The sequence below is a fragment of the Maylandia zebra genome, linkage group LG12, assembly GCF_041146795.1.
Source record: "Maylandia zebra isolate NMK-2024a linkage group LG12, Mzebra_GT3a, whole genome shotgun sequence".
Lineage (NCBI taxonomy): Eukaryota > Metazoa > Chordata > Actinopteri > Cichliformes > Cichlidae > Maylandia > Maylandia zebra.
The window spans coordinates 7,476,037-7,489,297 of NC_135178.1; the positions used below are offsets into that span (position 1 = coordinate 7,476,037).

Genomic DNA, 13,261 nt, shown 5'->3' on the forward strand with positions numbered 1-13,261 from the left:
GTGGAGAATCTGCAACTGAGAGCGCACAAAGAAGAAAACGGACACTAGAATCATGTTTAATGCGTGTACTGGTATACAGCTCTAAAAATCAAGAAAATCTTAAGTTACACTGTCTAACATCAATTTCTACTTATAGAATGCAAATCCAAGTGAGTACATGACAGAAAAGAACAACCAAGAGAATCGATCAAAAAGCGACAGTGCTGCTCTAAGTTAGTCATGCTCACTGATGTGATGAGTGGGGGGTGGTCTTGCTGCCTCTAAAGAAACGATACAAGCAAGTGACGACCCCTGACGGTTACTAGACTTCATATCACTGCACAGAAACGGGACATCTGTACCATAATCGGCAGCAGCGGACTAAGAGCAAGCTGAGGCGCTTTGAGCCAGCCTGACAGCACGGCGTCCGGCATCAGAGGCAGAGCTGCGTGTTTCTTTCTTAGGTTTGCTAAAAACAACACGAGGAACACTTGGAGCGAAACACTGCTTAATAATTGTTTTACAAAGTATGGCCGGACAACGACGGTCGAAGCACTCTTATGCAGTTATATATCAAAGGCTATTCAGGCAAGAAGACCACACGGTTGATCTGGTCGCGTAACAAAAATGAGCTTTTAAACTCCTGATCAAATCCAGTCTTGTGTGCAAAGTCTTGCCTCCTCAGATCTCCCTTCCGTTAGTGAGCTATGAAAGTAATTCAATGTCAGTTTAATTCTCTTAACGGAGAAAAAACCCTGTGATATTTCAGATTCTTATGTAAGGTTGATATTGTACGTCCTAGCCAGCGACAGCGTTAATCTCCCTGCAACATCTTTAGAAACTCATTTTTTAAAAAAAATAGACATGGCTTTACCAGCCGACTCTTCCCTTTTATCTATAAAAACTCCGACAGCAATATTTACAACTTTGAGGAGATAGAAAGTAGCTTCTGTAGATCAGCGTAGGTTCCCTGCCACCAAATCTACTGTGGGATAACTCCCATAAAAGCACGTGTCAAGAGGATTGTCACAGGAGACGTCTCCCGTTGCAGGTTTTTGTGAGGTTGAACGAGGAACTGACGCTGCACTATGTACAGGCAGTGTGCGTGTGTGTGTGTGTGTGTGTGTGTGCGTGCGTGCGTGTGTGTGTGTGCGCGCTTGCACTCAGGGTGGAATAAGGGCTTTTGCAGTTGGTTCTCTACAACCTCCAGTCAGGAGCAGCAAGTGGACTCACACTGACGACTGATCCCACACCTGCAAACACAGATTAAGAGCAAAGGTCAAAGCGTGTCACTGTGGCTTAAACATCATGAATAGTTTGGTGTTGTCTGTATTTACTGAAGAGCTGCAGCATCAGTTGTGAAACTAAAGGTGAGTAGCCTTACTGGATATGTATTTAAATGAATCGTACAAACATGATTTACTGAAGTTTACAGCAAACTGCTAAATTTAACAATAAAGCTTGTCTTATTTTGCACCTGATCGCTGCTGCTAGTAATATTTATTTGGAACAGCAGGAAGGAAGCAGGGAATCCCAGTACAAGGTGCATATTATAGGGTTTTTTCCTCAGCAGTGTGCATGCACACACTTTGAAGGTGTTTTTTGTTTTGTTTTTTCCCTGTTTGTTAGATTTTGACTTCTATTATCAGATTTGTTACACACTATATAAAAAATGTCTCAAGAGGCAGCCCATGATGTCTGCATGTTACAATACTTAATATTATCTATCCTCAAACAGGGCAACTGAGCCTCATTCATATTAACCTTAAAAAACGAGAAAGTAATTTCGTTTTTTGAATTCATTTTTTTTTTATAAATTTGTTCTTTACCTGCTCTCTCACCACTGGGGGTTGCAGATGAATTTGTCTTACACAGCCTGGAGTATTTTAATAAAATCTGCAACTCTAATCAGAGGTGATCCTTTTCCTGATGCTGGGCAGTGACGCAGCTTTTAAATTCACGTGGCTTTCTCCCAGTCTTACTGAACCCAGCGCTTAAAGCACAAACGCATTCATGTAGTATTTCTCTGCATCCCTACACATCAGCTGTTTTGCCTTTAGCCTGTGTTGTGTATTTCACCTATAGTTCAGCACTTCATCTGCAGACAGTAACTTGTTAGATATGGAAAAAGAGATCCAGCCTATTTAATTCACTCATTCATTTCAATTCAGTTTTATTGACAGACCCTATAACGATTAGCCTTCCTCATAGCACACGCATGTGTACACCAGTCTGCAGAGTCACTGTGTTAAAATCAAAATAACCTACTGTGTGTGTGGTTATGTGCACAAATGTATCTGTGCTGAGACAGAGGTTTGTAAAAAAAACAAAAATCTAGAGTCTGAAACTCCAGCAGCAACACTGCAGCACAAAGACTTTCAAGCAACTTAAAGAAGTCCAGACGCTTTTCTTTGCAAGCTCCTTTGACTACGATGACCTGGATGACTGAGAACCTTCACAGACATGCAGCATAAAGAGCAAGGTTTTTTCTTGCAGTCTTCACCAGGATGACCTCAAACATGCTGACTAAGCAGTAAGTTTGCTCTTTATAGCACAAGCGCTGCTGGAGCTTGAGCCTCTTCAGAAGACTTTGTGAAAGCGCAACAGTTTCCACACTTTACAGATATAAACTGTATTTTTCTGCACATTGACAGAAATAACCGGGGAGAAGACATCTGGAAACATGTCAGAATGATGTATCCACATTCAGCAGAACAGCTTTGTGTTGCCATATCAAGAATAGGACTGTTTTTGTCTGATCAAATCCAAGGCAGAACATACTCATTAAATATTTGGATGCCCTTTCTACCAGAAGGGCAGTTTGATTTTGTTCATAATAATCCTTAGCGCATCCACAGGCCGACCGGAAACTTCTGCATACCTTGTTAACAGGTGCGAGCTGGGTTCGGACAGAACCAGCGTGGAGTCGACTGCTGTCTCCGAATCTTCCAGGAGACCTCTCCCTGCGGCTGTCCAACACCCTGCCCGGTGACTTCTCCCGGTCCAGAGGCCGGGCAGGAGACTTGTCTCTTCTGAACTCTGTGCGGCCCTCCCGATAACGATGTGGGGTGCTCGGCTCCCGATGCAAGCCGTCATGGCTGCCGGGGCCTGAGGTCAGACGCTTAGAGATGTGCTCTGTGTAGGTGGGTGGACACCGCTTACTGGGACTACTGTTGACGACAACAACAAAAACACACCATGGATGGTAGCAGACATAGCAAAGCCAACCTTCCAGTGATTTTTAGCAGACAATACAAGCGCTCAGGACTTTTTGGGTGATTTGTTTTGTGTTTGAATGTTTAACTCACTCCGACTGTCACTGAAATATTTTTTTTCTTTGTTTAAACTGGATTAAAGTGAGCAAACATGACAGAGTGAACTGACCCTCGACTGGACCCGGTCCTCTGGAGCTCCCCAGACTCTCTGATCAGACTTCCCTTACAGCAGATGACCCGCAGTTTGTTCTGGTAGGAGGAGGCGAGGTAAATTGCCCCAGAGGAAATAGCTGGGCCCAGGTAACGTGGATTTGGAATATCTAGGTGTGCCAGCACTGTAGGACTGGAAGAAAAGACCAAATTGAGGGAAATGCAGCTGAGAAGTAAACTCAACGAGTGTAAGATGTGGCACAAAGAGGCCACTGTGTCTCACCCCAGAGCAGCGTGCCCCTGCACCTCGATGACATCCAAGGAGTTGAAGTAGGTGACAAACAGGTAGGGCTCTCTGTAGGCTGCAACAGACGACACACACAATTATTTAGTTATTTAGTGGATTTGGTACAGTTAATGGTGTGTTTTTTGTTTTTTTTTGTTTGTTTTTTTTAATTCAATGAGAGAATTAAGATGAAAGAAACAGCAGTTACCAAACGACAGAGGCAAACGGCTCCACTTGATTTCCTCAGTGCGGCTTCTTCGTCCATACGAGTCCACGAACACTCCAAACTCTGCCACAGAAACATTTGCTGCACTCTTCATCATACTCTTACAGACAAAACACTGTGTGCAGACAGCAGTATTTTAAGCACACTTTTATAATATAATAGCTTTAATCCCGAAAAATGTTATTCAGCTTATATACCCAGATTAGCATTTATTATTTATAGATGTATACCTAGAATAGACATTTAGAATCAGTAACCTATCCCCAGTAAGTACATGTCTTTGGAGTGTCGGAGTGGTAACCACTATGCAACGAGTGCATTAAAAATCCTGGGACACTAACAGTTTGTGCTTCTGAAACTGCAGTACTACTAGCACAACAGGATGCATGTGTAAAACACATTCACCCAGCTGAAAATGTAAAACACTTGGAGCCTGAAACATGTTTCGATCTAGCCAGGTTAGAAGAAAAACCCCTTCTGTTGCACTGACTTGGCTAATCGTATCTCATGAGCTCATGGAGCTCAGTTCCTATGGATTTACCGTGAAAACACAGAAGATATTCCTCCTTCTGCATGCTGCTGGCCACCTGCATGATGGCGATGGGAAAACTGTGAGACGAGGCTGCAAACACAGCCGGGGCCAACGAAACGTCGTTCTTGTCCAAGAATTCTGCAGCGGAAAAAGCTGAGGTTAAAAGCCACACAGTGATCCAACAACCGTAAAATATCATCCTGTGACTGGCTGGTAACTGATTTGATCCTGGAAGCATTAAAGGCATAAAGAAGTACTTCACCCTCAAGTACAAATTGCTTCATTTCAATCTCGTAGAACTTGTTTGTGCCGATGATGATGCTGTAACTGGTCAGATGGATGCAGCTGCAGGGCTCCAGAGTTTCAATTTCCTGTGAGGTAAAGAATTAGGTGGTGAGGGAAAGCCAGTACTTTGAAGCACATCTAGTAGTAGAAAATGTTTTGAAGGTAGAAGATTTATCCACTTTAAAACCAAACGTTACCTTTGTTTGGTCAAAAGAAAAAAAGCATGACATACTTTCAACAGTATAACAGACTGTACTGTGTCATACTCACCTTACGAATGCAGTATTTGCTAAGATTTTCATTGTAGCGCAGAATGGTTATTTTGTTTGGCATTGCAGCACATATACAAGGCGTGTTGTCTATCTGTAAAGAGAATGCACACGCTCGTACGTACGGTCACATTTCAACCATGAAAACAGCATTCATGCAAAGACAGAAGAACTACCTTTCCTGCAGCAAACAGATGGCAGCCTTTCACAGTCTCAAAGATGTATGGAGCCAGTTCAGACTGGCTAGGCAGGTGGGACTGGGCCAGAGACTGCTTCACTCTTTTAATCTCCACCAGACACAGCGCTCGCTCATCCCCTGCAGCACACAGACATTACACATAGCTTGTTCAAGGATAAAGACATTAGTCACTTTTAAGCCACCCTGCTGTCTTGTGTAACAAGATATTTACAAGTTTCTCCAAAGTTATTAGTATGGCAGACCAACCTTTCAGTTTAAATGATGCATAATAATTGCACTTCATCAATTATGCCAATTATTTGTAATGGCAGCAGATATTGACCTTTTGATTTACGACCGACACTGTGACTGTCTCAGCGAATGAAAATCTAGAGTCGACTCCTGCTGCTCAGCAGACATTTATTTTCTACTGAAAATACCAAAGCTGGGCCTCTCACCAACAATCATCAGCAGTTTCTCCTGCTCTTTGATGATGTAGATCTGAAAGACTGACCCCAGGCCAGGAATGTGAGTCAGGGAGTTCTTGATAACATTCAGCGCATACAGCCCCTCTTCAGAGCCCACCAGAACGATCTGCGGCACAGCAGCGAAACACAAAAAAAAATAAATATTCAGGTGAACGTGGTGACATTTCAAACTGGAGCAACATGCGGCAAATCCTGGCAGAGAGCCCCGAGCATCTGCTCCATGCTCCAATACATCGTTCTTCTCCTGAATACACCTGCAACTGCAGATCATGTCATTTTCTACTGCTTAAAATGCACAATTAAGAAGTAAACATATTTTCTAATAAATATATATGTAGTTACATATGAATATCATTTTATAGCATATAAAACATGTTCCTACCTGATCTGTGAGCGGAAGGGTGCAGTTAATGTCCAGCCTGTCATCTCCCTCCAGCTTCAGCAGAGAGTTTCCCAGCAGCTTCTGAAAGAACAGAGAGGGGTGAAGGGTCAGCTGGATCACGACCTCCACGTGACCTTGGGTAGGAGGGAACAGAGGAGCAGGACGGGAGGGGCTGGATGGCTGGAGGACTGGGTTCAGAATCACAGTGTCAGACGTGGGACCAAGTCACAAGCGGTCTTCAGCTTCAGGTCACGGATAGAAAGTTATACTTGTTAGACCTTTAATAGCACGCTGTTTTATTCAGAGGCTCTACAGTACCAACGAAACGATGCTTTCATTTGTAATAAAGTAATTTTGTACCACTTGTCAGCATTAAAGGGAATAAAAGATACTTTTAATAAACATTAGCGACTCCTACGAAGCTGAGAACAAGATTTTACATTCGAAATGAATAAATGAAGTAAATATTTTGCCAGTGGTCAAGTACAGATTGCAAAAACGTAATGTTTACACAAATGATCAGAGTGAAAGGATCAAAGTCTACAAGCTCTACTGCGTTTAAACAAGAGTCATTATTAACACTAATCAGCATCACCGCCGGCTCCCTCATTACTGAGTCAGTGTTCCAGCTCATACGCTGCTGATATCTTCTACACATATACAACAGAATTAGATACATACAGCTGCAAGCTGTATGAGAGGGTCAAGCAGATTAGGACAGTCGCCATAGCAACTTAAACTATTAATATTAAAAGGTGGCAATTGAGTCTGATAGGAATTTGAACTCCTTTAGGGATTGGGTAGAAGTAGCTTTAGGCCTCACTCGCCTGTGTACCCAATCAGCATCTGTGCTGATTTATATGGATGACAGATGTACTAAGCTCATGTCCATCACATTCATAGTGCTTATACAATTTCAGTGATTGGTCTATAAATAGAGTAAATTATGAAAAATGAGCATTGCCGTTTACAGAGTCACCCATAAGGTGACTTCAGATGAACTCCATGACTGACACATGAGGTTTCACTCGTCGTTTCACTCATATCAACCTGAATTTACAAGTTAATGAGGATGAGAAAAAATGACTTGGACAACATTAGTTTCATGTAATTTTAATATTACCACATTCAGCTCTAGATCTTGTCGTTGCTTTTTTCTTTTAAAGATTAGTAAGAATATGACTTGCGTCTCTTGGTTAAGTCAAGTGACTTGAGTCCCAGCCTCCCTCAGAGGAGTGTGCAGAAAGGGCAGAGGTAACAACGCAGACAAGTACACAAACAGGCAAAACTCGGCAGTGCGGTCCCTGCTCCTCCGGACAGGACAGCTGCAGAGATTCAACCCAAAGATGATCAGACATCTTGGCGAATATTTGTGTACTGTGGTTAGAAAAAAGGACATCGGAGACAGGGAAGAATATTTGAGAGTTTGTTCAGGATACAGCAAAGGATAGTGAAAGTGAGAAGTGGTCACAGCAAGTGAAGTGACAGCAGGGTGGGGGGCAGGTGACAGCCAACGAAATGACAGACTCATGCACTACAGCGTGCCTCGTGTAGGATGTGCAGTGCTCGTGTGTGTCAAAATGTCTCGTGTCTAACTGTTTACCTGGACCAGTGGAGACAGAACCATTTGTCTTTTGGACACAGCAGCCTATGTGTGCAGTGACACATGGGTAGGAATAGAGCAAATCGACAAAACACGCCCATATGCCGGACATACAATGTGTCACGATGAAAAAGCAACAAACACAGGCGAGAGAGACAAAGAGAGAGGAGAGAAAGAGAAAAGAAGAGAGAAGAAAGGGACAATTAATGACGCACGTAAGCGAAACTACCCGTTAAACTTTAAGCTCGAAACCTACGTCTTAAATAGTCTACGGAGGGGAAATCTGCTCATGGTGAACAGCACCAACACAGTCAAATATCATGTTTACGACCACAGACGCGACAGCTGTGACCACGGCCGGATATGAATTGAGTCAGGAGACATTAAAGACAGAGAGCGAGCTGCCCCGGGTTGCGTTCGCCTGCTCTGGAGATACTCACTGCGTCAGCCTCTGCCTTCTCCCGGGAGGCTCGGCCCGCAGCCACCACAGACTCCATCACAGCCACCCAGCGCTGTTTGTCTGGGAAACTGGGAGCCATGAAGTAAACAGCCTGACCAGGCCAACAGGGAGTGTGACACCGTGACTCCAGCTTTAGGACATAAGGAACATCTGACACACAGAGAGAATAAAGTATGACACGACTTCAAATGATTAATATTTGACAGACTTTTGAACAACATTGGGAAGGCAAAGGCTGCCTGGTACACTTCACATCTACCTGACTTGGCAGTGTTTGGTAGTTCAGATGCTCCCACTGCTCCATGAACCACCACCTCCCCATCTGACAGACACAGATCAAACTCCTCCAGTGGTTTCACTGAGTCTGAGCAACACACATAAGGAGATTCATAAGCACTGGTGCCCACTCTAATAACTTTCCATCTATCTAAAAATCCAGACAGCTAAACATGTCACCTTCTCTGGGCTCTATCTCATAGATGGATATTTTAGTCCCATCCAGGACCACATATTTCCTCTCCCAGCCCTGGCCTCGTTTGCCATTCCTGCAAAAACACAAGACGACAACAATACCACTGTGAAGACAGATGAGTGGATTTTACCAGACGGAGTATTATTGTGAGGGCCTATGAGGAGTTGTTCTCAGTAACATCAGGCCACCTGATCAGTTAGAGGACATGGGTGCAGATGTCACACAGTGGAAATTTGTATTTATCTTGTATATTGTTTTTATTCTGATTTTTAGTGTTTATTTATGTGTGTCGTTTTATTTGCATGGTTTTATTCTGTTTCTATTGCATGGTTTTTAGTGTTTTATGTGACATAGTTTTTAATCCACTGTGGACTGGCTACACATGGGACAAATTAGCTGATCGGGACCACCTGCTGAGGCAGGGGTGTGTCCAGAGGTGGCCTATCAGCTGTGTAAAGACCTTTTAAAAGCAGGCTAGCTGAGCACAGAAGGAGAGAGCCCCCAGACTGGAAAGTTAATGCTAGATGGCCAGCGTGACCCGGCGACCCAGTCCTGACCTCATGGAATGGCAACAGTAGGAGACAACGCGTGTGATTGGCAGCAGGGCAGAGGTTTACCTGCATTTGTGAGTAGGGTCTCTACTGTTGTTTACTGGGTGCAGCTGGGTTGGGAGAAGGTCGCCATGGCCATGAGCCACGGCTGCTTCTGGAACCATTATTCTGGCCCCTGTTTGTTATTTTACAGGACACCGACGCAAGGGGAGCTGTGGCGGTGGTCGCATGATGGATTCGGGTGCAGAACGCAAGCTGGGCTGGGATATGATGGGCCAGTGGAAGGACAAGAAGATGGGAGGCTCTTCCTTGTCTGCCGAAGACGGGGCTGGCGTGAACTCTGCTCTAAAGCTGGAATTCCTGGCCTGCTGATGGACCCATAATGAACATGTGGCATAATTATAGCAGGGGGTTTTTAGTGAATGTAGAAAATGGTAGTTTTACGGGTTTTAGGATTGTTTTACTAGATTGACAACATTTTATTATGTACATTTTAAGGATGTTTTATTTGTGCTCCCTGGTCTAGTAATAAACTGTTTCTGATCAGAATGTCCTGCTTCATCTCTGTGCCCTGGGTATCTGACTCGCTTGCTCCCCCTTGTATTTTAAAGAATCTTTCTTTTTAGCAGGACATTCTGGCGCGACTGCTTTAGTGTTCCCCGTGTGTTACACATATAGCTCCCTCACTGTAGATTGACAGACTCCATATTGTATGGAAATGTATGTAACTCATGGCCCTTCCCAGATTGGCAGGTACTAACGATTGCTTCTTTAAGATCATCACTGATGTCTTTCCTCCTTGACACTGTAACACACACCCAAATGTTCCAAAACTTCTGCTTTTACAGCTGTGAGCATGTGAGTTGCTCTCGCTTGTTGACCATCAATTAATCAATATATGTGATTAGCAGCAGCTGGCTGCTACGTTCCCTCGTAATTGAGTACAGGTGGACTTTGTTTTTCCACACACTGTTTCTGCATATTGGCATATTGTTTGATTTATTACGTTTTTGTTAATGATGTATACAATATGTAAATCCCCTAATTTAGTATTTACTTAACTAGAAGATCTGCTAAAGACCAGGTGAGTCCTGAGATAACTTTGCCGTCTTGGGTGTCATTTCTTTTTCACATGACTGTACGTACGAAACATCAGATGTATAAAATGCTGTGTGATGTATCCACTCTTGTTGTCTTTTTTAATTTTTAAAGCTGTTTGTACGGACACTCCTCGTTTGTAAATCTCTACCGTTGTGAAATGTAACACATGTGGATGAAAAGATCAGATGCTCAGAAAAAATCACTGTTTGTAAACATGGCATTAAAAAAACAATAAAGAAGAAGCCAAATACACAGTAACACAAAGTGAAACTGAGAACTGGAGAATTACAGAAAAAAAGGCAAAAAAAAAGTTTTGAAATTTGTACTTTTACTACTACTAATATTCAAAATCTAAGGTTGATATTTATCAGACACTATAATGCTCTAATTTGTCAGATTTTGTTAAATCGTGTCTCACATTCATCTCATCTCACTGCTGGAGGTTTAACTCACTTAAAAAAAACGGGTATGTGTGAAGTCTGCACATTAGAACTGCAGATTTATGTGCAGCTGTTTCGGCAGGTGATGTGTAGGACGGTCTTGATATATAATAATGCAAGTGAGCAAAGACTGAGTCAGACACCACTGTGTCCACAGCTAACCTGGGCTGTTTCATCCAGCCCTCCAAGTGCATGTGTCCGCCGGCCTCTTTCAGCTGCTGGCCCGGTGCGCTGCTCTTATCTCGACACAGGCCCTCAGACAGATGCAGGGAGCAGTCACTGGACATCCCGCATGTGGCTGGAAGGCAGGGGGAGCATTTCGGGTGGCACAATGCATGGCATTCTGAGGAGAGAGCAGAGCGACAATACTGACACCGCCAGTCTAAAAGGAGAGCGTGTTAACACTATCAGCGTAAGGAGAATGCACAGTAGGTTTATCTGTCCATAAAAATGCTCTCTTCTTGTGAAAAAAGCTTGTGTTTGCCAACTGTTAAACATCTGCAAACCGTCAAAGACTGAACATTTTGTATATGTGTTCACTAATGTAAAGATTTAAAGATGAAATGCTGCTATTAAAACCCAGAATGATGACTTTCATTGTAAAACGGAAAACTTCAAAACACAGACAGAAAGGCTAATGTCAACTTTGGTCTTATCACAGTTTTTCTGAATTGGTAAAACACTAAACTCCATTCTCTAAGCTATCAAACAGTCTTTTGGCCAAACCTTAAACACGGTTCAGGTACTTAGACACGATTTGCAAAACTCATACACTCTGTTTTTCAAAACCTTAAACATATCCTTAGTCACTAAACACATTTCACATGTGTGTTGCAAAACTGTAAACACTGGCAGCAAAATGTGAGCACAACTTCAACACAGCTGTCATCTTTTACACACAGCAACTCACAGCTGAACACACATGTTTCTAATGATGTGATCAGACCCTCTGCAAGACTTAAAGATCTACGATATCAGTATGTGCGAGTGTAACCTGTAACCAGCGACTCTTCCAGTACAGTTCTGTGCCCATAGGCCTACTCTTACTGTTGGCTAGGTTGTTACAGATGGTACACTTGCAGTACTGTAGACTATATTGTAATAGTGCACATATATCTGGAGTGCATATACTGTAAATACACTATTTCATTAGTCTGTCTTTCTGTATCACTACTTATCTATTATCTATTATAGAGTGTTTGAAATGGATTCCATGGAAACCTCCATGGGATATATTTTGAAAGATGAATCAGGATTCAGTCTGGCAAATAGAAGACGGAGAGACAGCAACATACATTTTTTCTGAATTGTTTACACACATTTCCTGAAAACATCCCTCATATTGTCAGAACTCTGCACACAAATCAAAAAAACACACACACAACGAGCAAAACCCTTCAATTCTCCTGCAAAATGAAACTCTACATTCAAAACAATGTAATTTCTTGTCAAAATGGCGTTTTGTTTTCAAATGACACACAAACCATCACATGAATAGACATTTATAAGAACCAGTTAAACACTGATGTGCTAATGTAAAACACTATGACCACTTCGTCTCCAGTCATCATAATGACTTACAGTTTTTTCTGATTGCTTAAGCACATGTTATGTAACTATTGGCTAATTTAGCAAAACTCTACACACAAATAAAACAACCTGTCACCCAATTATCCAAACATTTTAGTTCTCTTGCAAAAGCAAACACAGCTAGATTAACTCTTCACACCTTTGTAAAAATGGTGTTTCCGTATCAAACAGTACACACAAGCCATCATCTACTAAGCACACAATGCGCCAACTGCACACCGATGGTATGAATACAAAACACATCTGGCGTTTGCCTTCCCTGTGCACAAGGTAGGCTATGTCAGTTTGAGCTCATACTTCTGTCATAGATCCATAAGCATGGAGGGATCCAAACTTCAAGTACTGGTGTTTAGTCAAACACATCAAAACAAACACAAGTGTTTATTTCCAAGTATAGGATTATTTGCAATCGCCATAATGACTATATGGGTTACGTGGTCTGCAGTGAACATGCTTCCTCTGCCCCCTCCTCGTCTTCCTCTTGCTCCTCCTTGTCCTTGTCGTCCTCTTCATCCTACTTCTTCACCTCCACGTCCTCTTCCTCGGCCTCCTCTACTTCTCACTCTTTCTGCTCCCTCCATTGTACTCCGCACACACAGCTTACCTGTATTATAGTGCTTAGGCTGATTGCAAAGTGAACGAATTATCTAAGAAAGTTTTCACATGTGAAAGTGTGCCAGACAGTTGGCAAATTAGTGTTAATGATAGCCATACATGTGTATACTTTTGCTAGGAGTGTGTTGGAAATTTGGAAATTGAGTGTTGTGCAGTGAATTGTGCCTACAGTTTTGCAAAGTGTGTGTTACAAAATTGCAAACTGAGTGCAAAGCAGTTTATGTGCTTTTAGTTTTGCACACTCAGTGAGTGGTTTTGCTATACGTCTGACTAGTTTTAGAAATTGTGCTACAGGAATCACAGTTAGTGTTTAGGCATTCAGAAAAAACTGTAACGTAAGCCTTTTTTGTTCAGTGTTGAACTTTTCAAAATTGTAAACTCAGTTGCCCAACTTTGCATACTAACCACATTGCTAAATACCTTTCACACATAATTGCAA

At 42.5% G+C, this 13,261-nt stretch overlaps 1 protein-coding gene and 1 long non-coding RNA gene across 9 annotated transcripts in view; one reads left to right on the forward strand and one right to left on the reverse strand.

The window, feature by feature from the left end:
- Nucleotides 1-40: 40 nt before the first annotated feature.
- Nucleotides 41-13,261, reverse strand: part of citb (citron rho-interacting serine/threonine kinase b) — a 49,796-nt gene continuing 36,575 nt past the window's right edge. For 4 of the 8 annotated variants that reach the window (XM_076890640.1, XM_076890641.1, XM_076890637.1 and 1 more), the window contains 16 exons: nt 10,780-10,960; nt 8,510-8,598; nt 8,313-8,417; nt 8,034-8,203; nt 7,594-7,638; nt 5,991-6,071; nt 5,579-5,714; nt 5,119-5,258; nt 4,944-5,036; nt 4,651-4,759; nt 4,398-4,526; nt 3,839-3,919; nt 3,628-3,706; nt 3,364-3,537; nt 2,861-3,149; nt 41-1,232 (listed from right to left, as the gene is read on the reverse strand). In XM_076890640.1, coding sequence (XP_076746755.1) covers nt 1,209-1,232; nt 2,861-3,149; nt 3,364-3,537; nt 3,628-3,706; nt 3,839-3,919; nt 4,398-4,526; nt 4,651-4,759; nt 4,944-5,036; nt 5,119-5,258; nt 5,579-5,714; nt 5,991-6,071; nt 7,594-7,638; nt 8,034-8,203; nt 8,313-8,417; nt 8,510-8,598; nt 10,780-10,960 — 1,925 coding nt within the window. In that variant the 3' untranslated portion in view covers nt 41-1,208. The remainder of the gene's footprint in view (nt 1,233-2,860; nt 3,150-3,363; nt 3,538-3,627; nt 3,707-3,838; nt 3,920-4,397; nt 4,527-4,650; nt 4,760-4,943; nt 5,037-5,118; nt 5,259-5,578; nt 5,715-5,990; nt 6,072-7,593; nt 7,639-8,033; nt 8,204-8,312; nt 8,418-8,509; nt 8,599-10,779; nt 10,961-13,261) is intronic. The other 4 variants (XM_012923566.4, XM_012923564.5, XM_012923568.5 and 1 more) reach the window with 1 other exon arrangement.
- LOC143421441 (uncharacterized) lies at nt 8,824-9,625 on the forward strand. The gene is made up of 2 exons (XR_013101088.1): nt 8,824-9,150; nt 9,270-9,625. It is a non-coding gene; the product is annotated as an uncharacterized LOC143421441 (long non-coding RNA).